This window comes from Manis javanica, chromosome 1, assembly GCF_040802235.1.
Source record: "Manis javanica isolate MJ-LG chromosome 1, MJ_LKY, whole genome shotgun sequence".
Classification (NCBI taxonomy): domain Eukaryota; kingdom Metazoa; phylum Chordata; class Mammalia; order Pholidota; family Manidae; genus Manis; species Manis javanica.
The window spans coordinates 228308877-228325250 of NC_133156.1; the positions used below are offsets into that span (position 1 = coordinate 228308877).

Consider the following 16374-nt stretch of genomic DNA (forward strand, 5'->3'; position numbering starts at 1 on the left):
ACTCAAAATTTTTCTCAGCAAGACCTGTTTACCACAGGGCAGAATCATACTTGGCCAGGTTCTCAATATGTCTGGGCTCAAAAGACCACCGCTTCCAAGTCACCTGTGGATCTTTGAAAACATGCAGAGTCTCAGCGCCCAGGGCAGGCCTCCCACATCAGAAACGCTGAGGATGGGGCCTGGGAATCTGCATTGTGAATCCACTCTGTCCGTGGCTCTGTGGCATAGGATTTTGAAAAGCACTTTTTTAAACTATTAACATACTGTCAGTTACGACCCCAGCAAAAATTAACTGACTGCCCAGCCCTTAAACTGAGCTGGGGGCTGTGTGCTGGCCTCCCTTTCTTCTGAGTGGCTGTCATACCAAACTAAGACTGAAATGCCCTCCTACTGCTGTGCCCCCGGCTCCCAGCATTTTGTCATCTGTGCAGGTCCCTGGGCATTGAGAACCAAGCTTTTTCCACCCAGAGATGGGTCTGGTACCTTTTGCAGCTCCCCCTTGCTATCCTCTCAGAAAAATTTTAAAAGAACAAGCCCACTACAAACACATGGCTTATTCTTTTTCAGATGAATCTTCTGAAATGTTTGTTACAGACTGAATGTTTGGCAAACCAAGTCATGATTCCAGAAATTCTTTATCTGGAATACATTGATAATAACACTTTCAATTTATGTTTTCTATCCATTTCATCATTGCTGACACGGGATATGCAAACTAATACCCAAAGATAACCTAAAGACCCGACCATTGGTGATTTTGAAATGAAATATCATATGCTGATGTATTTCCCTTTTTTATATTTTGGGTTTGCTCGAAATGTTTCAGCCAATGGTTTTCTTTTCAGAGGAGTTTTCTCATGTAGGGAATGACCTTCGGAGGCCTGACCAGCAAATGGATTTGCTTGGAGTCACCTGGGAATGAAGGGCACCGTGGTGGGGGCTGGCATTCTAAGCGCCTGCACCAGCTTCCAGCTGAGACGTGAAGGCGGGTGCTTGTGGTGGCCTGAACCGAGGAGTGTGGTTTCCTGCTCTGTGCATCCACACACACCCGTCCTCCTCCTCAGCCTAACTTCATACAAATCTGAGAAACAACGGGAAGCTCTTCTAGCAGGGTTGGGGGTGGGGTGTCCTTTCCCAGCTGGTTGGTCTGTTTGGATTTTTCCGAGGGACAAATATTAGGGAATATTCTTAACTCCTATTTCTCAGAGGACCCCACGTCTCCCCCAAGCCAGTGCTTGAGTTCCAGCCACACCTGGTGGAGGATCGCCCCTGACTAGAGCTGCATCCACGTGCCTTCCAGAGCTCCCAGGGAAGATCACTTCTCTCCCATTTGGGCCATCACTGTGGGGACTCAGCACATCTTCAGTGTGACAGCCTGAACTGAGGAAGCCCCCCTCTCATAAACAATGAAGTCGCAGAAGCCCTCGCCCATCCCCTTCCACCCAGTCAGCTTCATCACTCCTGTACCAAGGCGAGGCACCCTGCGGCTTCACATCACACAGGGAAGGCTGGTGGTCTTACTAGTTCTTCGGAATGTTTAAGTGGTGTCCCTTCCTTACCAGCCCTCATGGCAACCTCAGGATGAGGAAGTGGGAGACCCTACCTCTTACCGGAGCAAGAGAGTGCTGGGTGGCAGGTGAGTGGAACCTTCTCCTAGGATCCTGGAGGAGGGGCCAGGAGTCTCTCTTCCCCTCAGTCTCCAACTTGCTTTCTCTGCATATGTTCCCAGCCTTTGCTCCAAAGAGTGGTGAAGAGCTAACATCAGTCTTGGAAAGCATGAGGACAACAAATGACACTTCACTCTGGAAGCTGGTCTATGCCGTGCAGTTTGAAGCAATCTCAGCCTGTTTTCTTCCTTACTAGAAATTGTGCAACTTTAGCTCTGAACTTTCCAGGGTGCCTGCAAGGAGGGTGGTAAGGAAGTGGATAGGGGCCTGTGGGAGCAGCACAGCTGAAGCTCCCAAGGATGGACTAACCCTGTTTTCTTCTGTAGGCAGAGGACAGATCACAGAGCATAACAGTTATATTCTCAGGACCTCTCTCTCTCCAGGGCCCTATCCGGAAAGCTGGAGCTTTGAAGACAAGGAAAGAGCATCAGAGAAGTGAACTCCCCAGACAGTAGAATGGTGGCTGGGGAGCTGGGGAATCGGAGAGATATCTTCTAAGGGTACAAACTTGAAACTAGTAGATACATTCCAGACATCTAATGCACAGCGAAGTGACTATAATCAACAATACTTCAAAGTTGCTAGAAGACTAGATCTTAAGAGTTCTCACTACAAGAAAGAAGATAATTATGTGAAGTGTTAGAGGTGTTAGCTAGTGCTCTGGCGGTAATCATCCTGCAATATATAAATATATCAAACCTACACGTGTGCACTTTAAACGTAAACAACGTTACATGTCAGTTACATCCAAATAATTTTTTTTTATTTCAAAAGATTTAAGTTTGATGCCAAGGAGAAGAGATGGTACAGCTAGAATACTCTGTGCCAGGTAGGCAAAGGACCTGGCAACTGATGGGCTGCGAGGAAGGAGGCGGTAGGAAGCATTGCCCGCGTCAAGAAAACCTATTCACAGAGGCAAATTCCCTCTATTCCTACGTTTCTTCAGGAAACCCAAATAGGGGCAGCGGAGGAGCAGAGTTCTGGCCAGCGCCGGGCTGGGGAGAGAGGGAGGGAACTTGACAGCCCGACCCTTCTGGCCTCTGGGGGACCTACCCTAGAGGTAGTGCTAACCTAGCTCGGAGAGTGCAGAAAAGTCACAGCTCCTAACTCACTGTTTATTTTCAGGACGAGAAAGTAATGGTGGTAGATAGCTGCCAAGGGTTTCGGATTATTTAAAACACACACACACACACACGGTTTCGAGCAGGGAAAACAGAAACCCCCGCAACACACAACACACACGCACACACACACGGTTTCGAGCAGGGAAAACAGAAACCCCCGCGACGGAAGGGAATTCCTCTTTTGTTTGTTCTTTGGAAGGGCACTCGTGCGTAGTTTTAAACAAGTAAAGGCTAATTTCGTAATTCAGAAAAGAAAATCTAAAGGAAAAAGCCACTCAACATTAATTAAGGATAACTGGATTTGAGACTTTTCGAGGAAGGGGTACCAGGAGATGTTACTTGATCACCAGCAGGTGGCGCGTTTTCTTTAGGATTGCGTCCCCGAATCTCGATGAAACATCGCAGCCAGACTTGCTCCGAGTCCCCTTGCCGGAAATCGCAACGCAGATAATAACCCTCCAGTGTCTGGAAATGTTTAATTACCGCGAACGCTCAGTCGTCCTGCAATGACCGCCGCCGATGTAGCTGGTCAAAGACGTAGCGCCGCGGGTGTAGTAAGGTAACTATCCACAGGGTTTCATTCTGACTATACAATTCAGTTAAAAATAACTTTTCCTCTTTCTCAGTTTGATTAGACACGGTGTCGTTTCTAGTACATTTATTTCTACCTTGGATAAAAGGAAAAGTTCAGTAATTTAGAATGTAGATATATTATGGTCTAAACCGACAACTCAGATTTGTACAAAACGTAAAAACTCACCCCACCTTTTACACACATTTTATATTTGATGCTGACAATTGAAGGCATTATCATCATTCCATTTTACCGAGGATAGTATGTCCAGAGTTCATGCAATTCAACATGAATATTCGTGCTTCGTACATATGCTTCTTCTAAACCAAGGTTTGAGGTATGTGTATTTATTGTTACATTTATTAAGGTGACAAGTAGCTACAAGATTCTTACATGATCAGAGAGAACTTACCAAACGGGAATTGCCTGGAAAAATCGTTCACTTTCCCTTTCAGTTTTGATACTGTAACTTGTCTGTCGCTGTCACAATAAACACGACTACTGGGTTCACCTAGGGTTTATTCTCCGAAGACCCTGGAGCTGCTCCTGCGGTATCAGAGCGTTTTATGTGTATAGTGTGTGTGGATTTCGTGTTACCTACCTCCCGTGCTTAAAAACTTTCCCCCGAAGCTGAATTTTGACCTGATTGATCGTAATGGTTCCAGAGGAACCATTGAGTCATTACAATCCATCATTTAAATGATTACAGAGGGATACCTAAATCTCCCGGTTATTTGAAAGCTCTGTACATGCATAAAGGGGGATCAAATGAGCAGACCCCCCAATTGTCCACAAAGTAGACACAGAAAAGCTTGCGTTGGAAACAAAAGTTCACAAGTGCTAAGCAAATTCCATGTTTTAACAAATGAGGTCATTTTTGTGTGGCTGGGGAGTGGGGAGGTGGGGTTCAGTTTTTATCCCAAACACCCTAAAGCAATTTAGGCTACGTTCTAGTTAATTTTCTGGAAGCTGTTGAATTTTCACTCCGAAAATAAGCTGGGGCACTTTTCCTTCCCAGTAAGCAGGTATCAGGAGAGGGGCTGGGGTGGGTTGCGGAGACCAGCAGAGGCTGTCTCCACCCCGAGAGTGCCCAGAAAGAGGTGGTGGAGAGGATTTCTGCGGGATTGGACCCAGCAAAGTCCAGGACTGGGTGGCTTGGGCCGTTTTGTACGTCGATCCGTACTGGACCCCACACATACAGGTGGGGTATAATCTGGACCTGGAGGCCTGGTAACTACTGTAAAGACGCTTCCCCAAGGCTGCTCGGTCCCGACCGATTTGGGGACCCCTTAGGCGCTTGCGGTTCAGCCCCGTAGGTAAGTGCGGTGGGCGGGAGAGCCAGAAGGAATTCAGGCAGCGTTTTGCGCGGGTTCTGGTAGCTAGTTGGAGCCCGCAGGCTCAAAGTGTGCAGAGGCTGCCGCCGCTGAGGCGGAGGGTGAAGGGATTGGGAGGGAATGGGATGGGCGTCTAGACAGGAGCTTCGCCACCTTCTCTGGGCTCGGGGCCAAAGGACAGTTGGGTCCTGGCTACTGAGGATATTCAGCCAATTGGAAACGTGATGTCATTGCAAGTCCTAAACGAATCTGACTTCGCTAAAAAGTAACCTGGTAGCCCGTATTTGTCCTGGGTTGTGTCCTCCTCAATCCATCCAAAATGCAATCCCGGCAGAGGGCTGCCACCTAGACGTGCTTAACCTGTCAATTTCTCTTAACTAGGTGTGGGAGGGGAGCCCACTGTTGCTCTCCCACACACAGAGCTGCATAGCGGTTCTTAGGTTCCTGGATTCCTTCCTGTCTGTCCCACTCAGAGGGAACCAGGACCAGGTCAGCCTCCAGTGAAGATCAAGGCCACCTGGTTTGTGGGTCATCCTCGGGAACTCAGACTGAGATGAAGGGCTCTTCAGCGACTAGCAAATCTTGAATTTCCTTATCCTGGCTTTCTGGGGTTGTTCATTGTGCGAGTCCTAGGAGGAATGTCCTGGAAGCCCTCCTTTACTGAGGCTGTGTGATGTCAGTGTCCTGCACCTCTCTGGCTTTGTCCTGTCCTACCTGGCAGACCAGCTCCAGAGGAGCCAGTCAGGACTCCTATAGGAGGCAGAGCCTGAGACTCTTGGCCATGAGCAGCCAGCTCCAACCTCAATCCCCATCTTGCTAACACCAGGGAGTTTCAGTATTTGGCCCTGGTCAGGATCAATTTTCTAGATACCTGAGACTCTTGGCCATGAGCAGCCAGCTCCAACCTTGATCCCCATCTTGCTAACACCACGGAATTCCAGAATTTGGCCCTAGTCAGGATCAATTTTCCAGATAACCTGGGAGAAGTGACATTAACCTGGTTGCACAGTCCTTTCTTTAGGATTCTAAAGACACCCTCTCCAAGAGCTCTTTAGGGATACTGTTACCTGGAGATTTCTAGTAGTGCTTGAAGCATATTGTCCAAGGACCTGATTCAAAAGAAAAAGGCAAGTGGAGATGGAGGAAGCAGAGCTGTGCTGTGTGGCATTCTGCACAGCAGATGGGGTTTGTGCACCCCATGGGGCTCCATCCCACCTGAAGTCCTCTTCCGAGGAGTCATTCACTAAGCAGTTGGACATCCAGGTGCCCAACCATGGAGACCTCTTCTGGGCTCTTTCACTACAGGTGGTGGATCCAGAGCCGCGTCTCCTGGGAGAGCCTGAGACTGGCATACACAAATCCCCCGGCCATGATGGAAGCCAGGACAAGCCAGGAATGACCTGCTGGACTTTCCCTCCTGGCCTTTCCCTGCTCTTGGAACCCGCTGCCCTGGAATCATGGAAAGGAGTGATCTCAGCTCTCTTCTGCTCCCAAGGGGCCTTGTCCTGGCCAGAATGTCACCCCATACTGGAAGCTGCTAGGATTCCAGCTGCACAGGCGGACTTAGGTGGGTCCCTTACTCCAGCACTAACCTGTGGTGGGGGGAGGAGTAGGGGGGGTGAGTGCAGTTCCTTGGGACAAAGACTGCATCCTTCCCTTCTTCCTCTCTCCTCAGGCTAAAGATACCTAGGGGCTATGGGCCAGGTTTTTTTTCTAATGGCCTAGGAATAAGACAAGAGTCTCCCTCAACTATGCCTTCCAGGGCATTTCCACCACCATTTCCCTACATCACAGAACGGCACCCCTAAAAAGTCAGATGGGACTTGCAGAGTGAAGCTGAACATAGTGGCATCTCCTCCCCAGAGACATCATAGGGCAGCAGTAGCTAGAGGTCCACGGAGACTAAGACCAAGCCCCAAGCATATAAGCAGCAGCCTTGGGGCCAACTCCGTGAGTGTGGCGGGGTGAATCTGGAGCCACCCAAGCCCCAGGAAACCAGTGCCTCATCCCAAGCCCAGGGCCTGGGTCTCCAGAGAGATGGCAAGGAGGGGTCAGGGCTGGGGTCAGCCAGAGTTCAGCTCCCAGAACCTAGCAGTCAAGAGGGCACCTCTATGCTCCTTAAGGCATAAGCAGTCAAGAAAGAATTTCTAACAGCCCAAACCCCGACCCCTTTAGATCCCGGCCTCCACCAGAACCAGCTCCTTGGCCTCATAGTTCCAGGAGTTGAGGAGCTTTGTATCTTGCCTCCTGTGCCGCTGGCTCTCCAAACTCCCATCCATTTTCCCAAAACAAGGGAATGCGTTATTGGAGGGTGTGCCTGTGTAGTTAGGGCGGAATCCCAGCAGGTTTTGGGCCCTAGGAAAATAACTCTCTTGTCCCCTCGGCCTCTGATCTTTCTACCGAATTCTGTCCGTAACCCCCGGTTTGGGGGCAGCCCTAGGCATCTGGATCCGGGTTATTGGCCCGGTGCTGAGCACTCTCGGAAGACCAGGAGCCGCTCCACACCTTGGGCTCGCCGCCTCTCGGATGAGATTCTGGGAGAAGAGGCGACTCTGCCGGGGCTCGAAGCGCGCTGGAGCCCAAGCTGTGGCGCGCGGATTCCCGGTGAACCTCCCCAAACGCCCGCCTCCCGCTCAGGAGTGGGACCGCGAAATGAGCGATTTCAGCTTGCTCTCATCTTCCAGAAGCTGCCCTCTCTTGCGCGCCAGGAGTTCCCTCGTGGGCCTAACCACGCAGAAAGGGTCGCCCAGGACTGAAGAGCGGGGACGGAGGTCCCAGGAGGCCGGGCCAAGCAAGCGCAGCTGCCAAACTAGGCTGCCCGGGTCAGCAAAACTTTGTTTTTCAGTGCGCAGGCGCAGGGCAGGGTTGGGGAGGGGGCAGGGGAGGGAGGGGAGGGATCCCGAGGCCAGGGGAGGAGGGGAGGAGGGAGGGTGGTGGATTAAAATAAGTAGGCGGCTCGGTGCTAAGGGATGAGTGAGTCGGAGCTCCGTCTTTACCCTACGCGTTCTCAGCTGCTCCGGGTTCAGACCCAACGAGGGAGCCGCGAGCGAGCCTCACCATCCCGCGGCCGCGGGACTCCGGGGCAGCAGAGCGCTCCCGCGTGTCGGGCGCCCTCCGTCCCCGCAGCAGGAGAGGGGCCAGGACTCTAGAGCCCCTGCTGTGCCTGTGGAATCCAGCGCCTCGGGCATCCCGGGTGCCCCGCAGCGAGAGCCCCAGAGACGCCCTCAGCTCCGAGACCGCCGCGGAACAAGGTAAACTGCAGTCCTGGGCACCCCGGTTCGCAGAGGGGAGTGCGGGCAGGACTCCCGGGTCCCTGTCACAGCGCGGCGGGTGTCTCCTCTCTCTCGGGGTCCCAGAAGGAAGCTCCTCATGCCTAACGAAGGCTGCAGGACCTTTGTGAAAGTGAGAGCAGCTGCAAGCCCAGGGTGGTTGGGGGTGCAGGCTCTGGGACTTCCGCGCCGGGTCCTCGGCCTCTGACCTCCCGGGGACGAGGAGGCGGGCTGCCACTACTGCCCCCAGCGCTGCCCGGCTCGCGGAATCCACGGCAAGGTGCCCGCGGACTTCGGAAGTCAATCTGTGGGTCCCCTCTAAGAAACCGGAGAAACTTCTTCCCGCACGAACTTTCCCGAGTTGAGCGCCTCGTTCAGCCTCACCTACTTTAGCTGACGAAGAAGGAAGAGAGAGTGGATGAATGGCCGGGGCTGCAGCCGACCGCGCCAGGGACAGGTGCATGCCCCGGCTGGGTCGCTCCTCTTGCGAGTTTGTTCTTTGCGGAGTTGCGCTTGGGCAGGAGGCCGGCTGGATCCAGGAGCGCAGGGCCGCGTGCCTGACCCGCCGCGCAGCTGCACGCTGGCTTCGCGGTCTTCTCCATAGGGTGATTGCTCTGTGTGGTCAAGGCCTGGAGGTAACCCGCGACTGTTCCGGTGCAGGAAAGCGTGCAGGCGGCGCAATCACTGCTTCCCAATTGGAGACTCGCACGCAGCTGTGGTGGGAACACTTTGGAGCCGCGTGTGTCTCTTGGGTTTGGGGCTTGGAAGGAAAGGATTCGTTTGCTTCCCTGACTGTACCCTAACCTAGCCTACAGGAGAGAAGGTGGGAGCCAGAGTAGAAAGGAAAAGGAGGGGCTGCCTGCTGCACTCTTTTATCCCCCTAAATGTCTCCGATAAGAATGAAAACCTATATCCAGTCCTTTTTCAGAAGCTCGGGCCTTAGCGGGGTAAATTCTCACAGTATAAAATAGTTGTGAGAGTTTCTTTGTTGCCACAATTTGGTAAATTTCACCCGGACTAAACGCTCTGTGCTGGCTCTTGGGAATAGAAACCACGTGCAAGGCTAGTTAGTCCGCCAGGTTCACGGCCTGCAAGAGAAGGGCCGGCGGGGACAGGGCGGGGGCGGGGGTCGACCAGTGGGTAGTTGTTTCATCCCAGGCTCCTTGCGGTTTCATTAAGATTGGGGAGCCGATTGCTAAGGACACAGCGGGCATTTAAATGCAGCGGGACGGCTGCCGGCCGAAGGGTTCGTTCGATGTTGGTTGAGCGAATTCAACAGAAGTACCCAGTCCTGGTCAGTCCTCACGCCGGGGGTCGGGACGCTTGTTACTACACGTGTTGGGGATTCGATGTCAAGGATAATTTTCTGGGGCTGCTGTTCGGCTCCTCCAGGCCCAAGCTCGTGGAGCTCTCTGCGTCCTCATTAATGCAGGTAGTTAATTCGCTCACGCTCAGTTAGCCCCGAATAAACCACTTTAATAGACTCTGCACACTTCATTAATGCCTAGCATAGGTCTGGCGGCAGACCCGGGATTCGCGCTCCACCGCGCGAGGGAAGCAGTGCCGGCGTCGCACGGAGATCCGCGCTTGGAAGCCCGAATTGCATTTGCTGCTCGCAGTCGGGACGTTTACCCACACCTCCCAGGTTCCGAAGCCCAGGCTTCTTGCCGACTGGACACCTGGCCCGGGGAGAGGTGTTTCCTCACGTGTTTAAAGATTTAAGGCGTTCACACTGGGTTTTCGGCGTCAGGGAAACAGGAGCTGAAGGGGCTGGGTGTTTGTCCATCCTCTCCGACTGGAGAGGCAAGTGTGAGACTGTTTTCCTCTTAGCTGACCGCCTGAAACCGGATCGTGCATTTGGCCCATTCTTGATAGTAGTGTAAAGAGCCACGTTTCGAACGAATTTCATCCCCAGGAAAGTCGTTGGCGAGAGGCTGGGGTAGCCCTGGCTTCAGAACGCGGCAGAAAATAAGAAACTGGCTGTGCCGCCGAGGAAAATAAATTGAGTGTTGGGGGAAACAAGATCGGGCAGATAGCCCGGAAAGGTTGGCTTGCAACAGCAATGATGGCTGCAAGCACACCCTCCCCCAGCGGAGCCCAAGGCCTTCTCTGCTCCTGGGGGAAGGCGAGAAAAGGCCAGGTTGGCGGGTTCTCCCACCTGGGCACGGAGAGGGAACCGGCCCGTTGCAGCCTAGAGCCCAGCCGCCACCACCTCTCGCTTCTCCGAAGACAGGCCGAGAACCGAGAGGAGCAAGTGGAGGCCCCAGGGAGCCTGCCGGGCCCTGGGGAGCCAGAGATAAGGATCTGATTTCCAGCGCTAGGAGGGGAAGAGGAGGTGACAGCAAATCAAAGAACATTCACCTCGCCTAAGTCTGGGCCGACCTTTGAAGTTGGCGAATCTTCTCTCCCAGCCTCTTCCCTCCTCCCTCGCCCAAAGCGACCCCTGCTTTCCCCACGGCCCAGTTCATATTTTGCTTCGTGGTGTCTCAGCGCTCTTGGTCTCAGTTTGTGCCTGGCGCGATCGCTCACCAGGGCAGCTGAGAAGACTGGTGTGGAGGCTGCGGCTCTGCCCCCAGGGTCAGCGCTTGAGCTACTGGGGCGCAATCACTGCAGATTTGTGCCTCCCCTTGCTCTGAGGCTGAATTAACTGCTATCTTCCGACAGCGTTTTCACTCAAATACTAATTTAACCTGTGCTCACAAGGCTCTGCGGGCTCGGGGTGTTTTGCAGCCCCCCCACCCACAATCCCCTGCACAGCCTCTTCCCCTACAGCCCCCTAAACAGCATGTGACCTTCTGCCAGCTTCCCAGGTAAAGGGTTTCTGGGTCAAAGTTGTCCTCACCCCTCCTAGGATCCATTCATTAGAAGCTCTGCTGCAGTGAAAGGCAGCAGTCTAGGCCTGAGCCTTGGCAGGGTTGGGCTGAGGGTCAGCTCTGCTTACGAAGCTGCCAGGATGGTGACCAGTGTGCTCTGTGAACCAGCTATCGGAGCAGCTGCCTGCACGGCCCAGGGAAGGGGCTCACTGCAGGTTAGAGGAGAGATCTGAGGAAGACCAGAGGAAAAAAGAGGCAAAGGAAAAAAGAACTGGGCAGCAGGGGACTGAGACAGGCAAAGTAGTCAATCCCACCACCCTGTTCCAACAAGACTTCTTGAGTAGCCCAGAGGGAGTTCAGCACTTGGGCCTCGCAAGTCCCCCTTTGTACTTTCCGTTTTCCTTCTCGGGTTTTGCCTGTACTGGACAGACCTGAGTTAGGAGAGCTTGGGAGGTGCAGAAATGAAAGGTCTCTTCACAGAACTCAGACCTGTCCATGGAGGCTGGAGACCCTGACCAAGGGAGCAGGAGATGCCAGCCTCCTGGTCACTCAGCATGGCTTTCCTCTGGTCTTGCTCAAGCTTGGTGGCCGTGCAGTTGGAGTGTACAGCTGAGGCACAGTCACAATGCTCTTGTTGCCCATAGGTTGACCCACCTGCCCAGGGCTCACCGCACGCACAGACGTCCTGAAAGCCCAAGCCTTGCCCTCTTTTCCTGCGGGAGAGGGAGGGCACTGCAGGACCCCAGTAATGTGACTACAGATGAGAGTGGGAGTCAGTGTCCTCTCTGAAATGAAGGTGATTCTCAGGGGTTAAGGTAGGAAGTCAGTCCACAGGTAGCTGCAGAGGGTGGTGTCAAAGGTCTCATTAACAGTGAGACAGAAAAGCAAATTTGAGGTCGAAGTTGAGAGTTTTGTGAAAGATGACACTGCTTCTAGAAGCCAAATTGAAGTTCAGCTAGTAGACCTTAATGCACAGGAGCCGGGAGGTATGCAGATTTGTGTGTGTTTGTACGTGTGCTGTCTCTTCGGGTGCAATATGATCCTCTGTGTGTGCATGCACACACTGCTCCCTGCATTTTGTTTTGTAGCACAACATTGGTCATCCCAGTTTATCTTTGCACCTTGTTGGCAACTCTGCTTTTCAGAATGTGTGAATCTCTCTCTCTCTGTGCATTTCTGTGTTTATCTACACGTGAATGTGTAGTGTGCTTTCAAGTTCCTGTTATCTTTGCAGGAGAGTGTAATTCTGTGTTGACTCACGCTTGTGAACATGTACGTTTCTACACACCAGTTTCCCCACGTTCATGCCTTTCTCAATATTCTGTACACTGTAGATCCTTATTTTAAGTTGGTTGCATTGCATAGGATTTAGTTTCTTGGTGGTTTCTGTATCAGGTTGTGTGTTTCTGCCAGAGGCCATTTAGAGGAAGCCCTTGGATCAGAGTTTTCGTCTTCTCTCTGAGGGCAGTGGGTTCCATGTGTGGGGACTTAGACTCCCAGTTCCTGCTCTTGGGCACAGAGAGTTGGTGGCTGGCTGGAATACAGAAGGAGGGCAACACTCTGAACTTCTCTTCCTTTCCCCACTCCTATTTTTCTTTGCAGATCGAAATTGAGAACCCACTACAGCTACCACCATGGGCAGCAAAACCTTGCCAGCACCAGTGCCCATCCACCCGTCTCTGCAACTCACCAACTACTCCTTCCTTCAGGCAGTGAATGGCTTGCCTACCGTGCCCTCAGACCACCTGCCCAACCTGTATGGTTTCAGTGCGCTGCATGCTGTGCACCTGCACCAGTGGACGCTGGGCTACCCTGCCATGCATTTGCCACGCTCCTCTTTCTCTAAAGTGCCAGGGGCCATGTCCAGCCTGGTGGATGCACGCTTCCAGCTGCCTGCCTTTCCCTGGTTCCCTCATGTCATCCAGCCCAAGCCTGAGATCACCACTGGAGGCAGCGGCCCAGCGGCACTCAAGACCAAGCCACGCTTTGATTTTGCCAATCTGGCCTTGGCTGCCACGCAAGAAGATCCATCCAAGCTTGGCCGGGTGGAGGGTCCTGGCTCCCCTGCTGGTGGGCTGGGTGCCCTCCTGGATGTGACCAAGCTGTCCCCAGAGAAGAAGCCCACGAGGGGACGCCTGCCTTCCAAGACCAAGAAAGAGTTCGTCTGCAAGTTTTGTGGCCGCCACTTCACTAAGTCCTACAACCTCCTCATTCATGAGCGAACGCACACCGATGAGCGGCCCTACACCTGTGACATCTGCCACAAAGCCTTTAGGAGGCAAGACCACCTACGGGACCACAGGTGCAGTACTGGGAGTGACCCAAAAGAGAGCTGTTTGTCTGCCTCTGTCCTCAGCATCCTTTTCCCTAATGAGGATGTCCATGAGACACCCCTTACCAGCTCCAAGCCTCCCAAGTTTCTGGTAATTCCCAGCAATCAAGAAGGAAACCACAAAAGGCTGAAGGATAGGCTCTTGGAGCATGGGTGGAGAGAAGGTGGAATGAGCAGGACCCCAGACTTAGTCAGGTCTCCAAGCAAGCGAGCACAGCCTCCTTGTCTCCTCCTCCATTTGCAACACTGTCCAGTTGAAGTTTCTGTAAAGATGGAAAAAAAATGTGACACATAATATATGACAATTGATCACTTGACATGTGCAACAAGTGTGGCTGAGAGACACTTTTTGGACTCAATTTTAAAAACAACGTGTGCCTAGTGACTCCCCTCTTGGGCAGCACAGCTCCAGCACATGGGCCCACCTCAGGTCCCCTCAGTCACCTTCAGTGTTGACCCAGGCCTTATAAGGAGGCCTTGCTGGTCCCTCCTCAGGGAGGCAGGAATCGGCCTAGCTAGGACCCTTTTAAGGATCAGACGTTGCCCAAGCTTCTCCTTCACCTGCCCTCTCCATCCATAGATCTAGCATTTTGCCTGCTGCTGCCCACTGGGTACCCTACAGCTCCCCCTTCTTTTGAGGAGAGTGCCTCATTGGAGTGGGAGGTCTTGGGCAACTGTTTATAACATTGCATCATTTTGCAAGGATTAATTCTCTGTCTGTTTTTGTCCTCAGATATATTCACTCCAAAGAGAAGCCTTTCAAATGTCAAGAGTGTGGGAAAGGATTCTGCCAGTCCAGGACTCTCGCTGTCCACAAGACGCTACACTCACAGGTGAAGGAGCTCAAAACCTCCAAGATCAAATGCTAAATGGTCTCCGGGCACCAGGACCCGGGGTCACACCGCATTCTCCTCCAGAGGGACCAGAAACTGAAGGCGACTCTGGCTCCCGGGACTTTCCCCCATCCCCAACACGTCCCCAGGGTCCGGGCGCACGCGGAACTCCAGAGCCCCGCCCAGGGCCGTGACCCGGCCACCCGGCCGCTCCCCCAGGACGCGGCTAAACTCTTGGCCAAAAGGCTGTACTCACGTGGCGGAAGAGAAACTGCCTTTGAAAATGAACGAAAGCCTCCGCGGAGCCTCAGCGGCGCCTTTCCCAGAAGTATTACTTTTTCTATTGTTATTTTATACGTTTTCTCTATTATTTTTTTCTTTGACCATATAAGCTTGTAAAGTCTGCCTGCCGAGAGAGTGGGGAGAGGAAAACGTTCTGCGCGCTCGCATCCCCCCACCCCTCCCTGCGCCCTCATTCCCGCCCCGGGAGCCTGCAAAAGTGTAATCCGTGTATCTGCTTCAGCCGCCCGCCAGAGCCTGCAGGCCGCTGCGCCCCCTCCCAGCACCCGTCGCGCAGTGGGCTGCGGGCTCCCGGCTCCGGGACTCCAGGCCGGCTGGGGCCTTCGGCCCCGGGCTGCAGGGGGCCCCGCCGACGGCACCCCTGCTCCGGGGCTCCGGTACCTCGAGCGGGCAGCCGGCTAGGAGCAGGGCGGTGTATTGCGATTGGCACTTTATGCTGACCATCGGTAACGGACATTTATCACTGGAGTTTTTTAAAAAATATTAAATAAACGGTTATTTTACAGGCATCGCAGGATGGATAGCTTCCCTCTCAAATGCGGGAAACTGGATGGCGTCTTTCTTTAAGAGGAGCAGGTTTCTCTGCCCACTCCAACTTGTCGCACTTCTGGAACCTTCGCCTTACTGGGGTGAAAGGGTGGAGATGGGTGGAGAAGCCCCCTTTCTCCCTGTGCTGGTCTACCTCGGACCCCACCCCATATTTTTTTCTTACTTTTCTCCTCCACTTGGGTCTTAGGATCTGTCTCCCCACTCCTCACCTCCAAGGGGTCATAAGTTAACAAAGAATCCAAGCTGGAGGCCATGAGAAATCTCAACATCTTCGGGTGCCAGGGTCGCTTAGGGTCCACTAAAGGAATGGAATGTCACCCATCTCACCAACCAAATACCTCTCCCCTGGCCCGTCGCTCCTGCTTGAGGGGGGGAAGGAAAAGCCCTCACAGACAGTCTCAGACGAAATACACAGTCGACGGTGTTGCCCCCAAACCCCAGCCTACGTCCCTCCCTCGGTTAGGATCCCCCAGGCTCTGGCAGGGGCTTGTCCTCCGCCCAGAGCATGGTTCCACGCCCGCGAAGAATCCCTACAATTTAAAGCCTTGTCAGGAATGGCGGGGGCGGGCGCCCTGGGAGGCCGGGAAGTTTGGGAGGAGAAACCTGAGTCCGTCCTCCGCAAGTTGAACCTTCCCCCGGGGCGTCTAGTTTTCCCACAATTAGAGGCCAGGACGCTGGGGGCTCTCCTGCTTGGGGCGGGGCGGGACTCCCCCAGCTTCTGCGTCCTGTCCGCAGGGCGGCGCAGACGGTGGCGCCCGCGGCCTTTCCCAAGCCGAGCGCGGCCTCTCCAGCTTCCGTGCCTGGCGCTCAGCGGCCGCGGCGACCGCTGGGCCGAGCTCCCCGCCTCGGGGATCCCAAATCCCTGCTTCAGGCAGAGCCCTGCGGCCAGAGAAAGCGGGTCGGGGCTGGAGGAGTTAAAACGCTCTAGCCTGTCCCTGCGCCATGCCACCTCCTGTGGGAACTTCTCCGCTCCAAAGCGGGCTCGAACTCCGCGGTTCGGGAACCCAAATCCTCACAGTGGGCTTCACCTCGCTGGAGCAGAAGAGCCCTACCCTCCACGTTCGGAGCTACGCTGCCCCCTGCTGGACAGGCCTGGAGGGGCGGCCTAGGACTCGGGGCCCTTCCATGTCCTTCTTACATCTCGGTGTTAACTCTCCGCCGCAGCCCCTGCCCGCCGCTCATCTAGAAGTCTGCTCTTGTCCTAAAAAACCTTCTTCAGGGGTCCCAGGGCTCACTGCGAATGAGAGACAAGCCGCAGGCGGTTCTGGACCAGCCTTTGTGATCTCCGCTAGTAGGGCAAGATTCCAGTACTTGCACTCAGGTCCACACGGACGCTCCCGAGAAGAGAACGGAGCCCAGATCCCTGAGAACTGTGACCCCTGGGATTATCAAGGGAGGGTTACTCAGTGGGCTTTGGGCTTCGAGCGCTTGGGCTCGGCCGGCAGCTTGCCATGCTGCCGCTTGGCATCTGCGCTTCGCCATGACTTGTGTTAAGGCCCATGGACCCGCAGGAGCCACGTCTGTTCCTTTACTAGTCCCGGGAAGTTGGGGGATGGAGGATGTGTGTGTGGTTGCTCCA

General features: G+C 53.9%; 1 protein-coding gene across 2 annotated transcripts; it reads left to right on the plus strand.

Annotated features, from left to right (window-relative positions):
* The first annotated feature begins 3092 nt into the window (after positions 1–3092).
* OSR1 (odd-skipped related transcription factor 1) lies at positions 3093–14755 on the plus strand. Of its 2 annotated transcripts, XM_037026583.2 has the most exons (5): positions 3093–3350; positions 6005–6266; positions 7134–7521; positions 7711–7950; positions 13847–14755. In XM_037026583.2, exons 2-5 carry the CDS (start codon positions 6095–6097, stop codon positions 13980–13982), a joined length of 936 nt encoding a protein of 311 aa, XP_036882478.2. In that variant the 5' UTR covers positions 3093–3350; positions 6005–6094; the 3' UTR covers positions 13983–14755. The 2 variants fall into 2 exon arrangements, with proteins under 2 accessions (XP_036882478.2, XP_017526669.1); XM_017671180.3 differs by lacking the exons at positions 3093–3350; positions 6005–6266; positions 7134–7521 and adding an exon at positions 12384–13083 and having other exon boundaries at positions 7639–7950.
* The last annotated feature ends 1619 nt before the right edge of the window (positions 14756–16374 follow it).

Bases quoted from the DNA above. Each gene is read 5' to 3' on its own strand.
- OSR1 (XM_037026583.2), top strand. From the start codon at position 6,095: ATGACCTGCTGGACTTTCCCTCCTGGCCTTTCCCTGCTCTTGGAACCC. The intron at 7,522-7,710 runs GTCAGCAAAACT...ACGCGTTCTCAG, and splicing joins TGCCAAACTAGGCTGCCCGG to CTGCTCCGGGTTCAGACCCA. The intron at 7,951-13,846 runs GTAAACTGCAGT...TTTTGTCCTCAG, and splicing joins CGAGACCGCCGCGGAACAAG to ATATATTCACTCCAAAGAGA.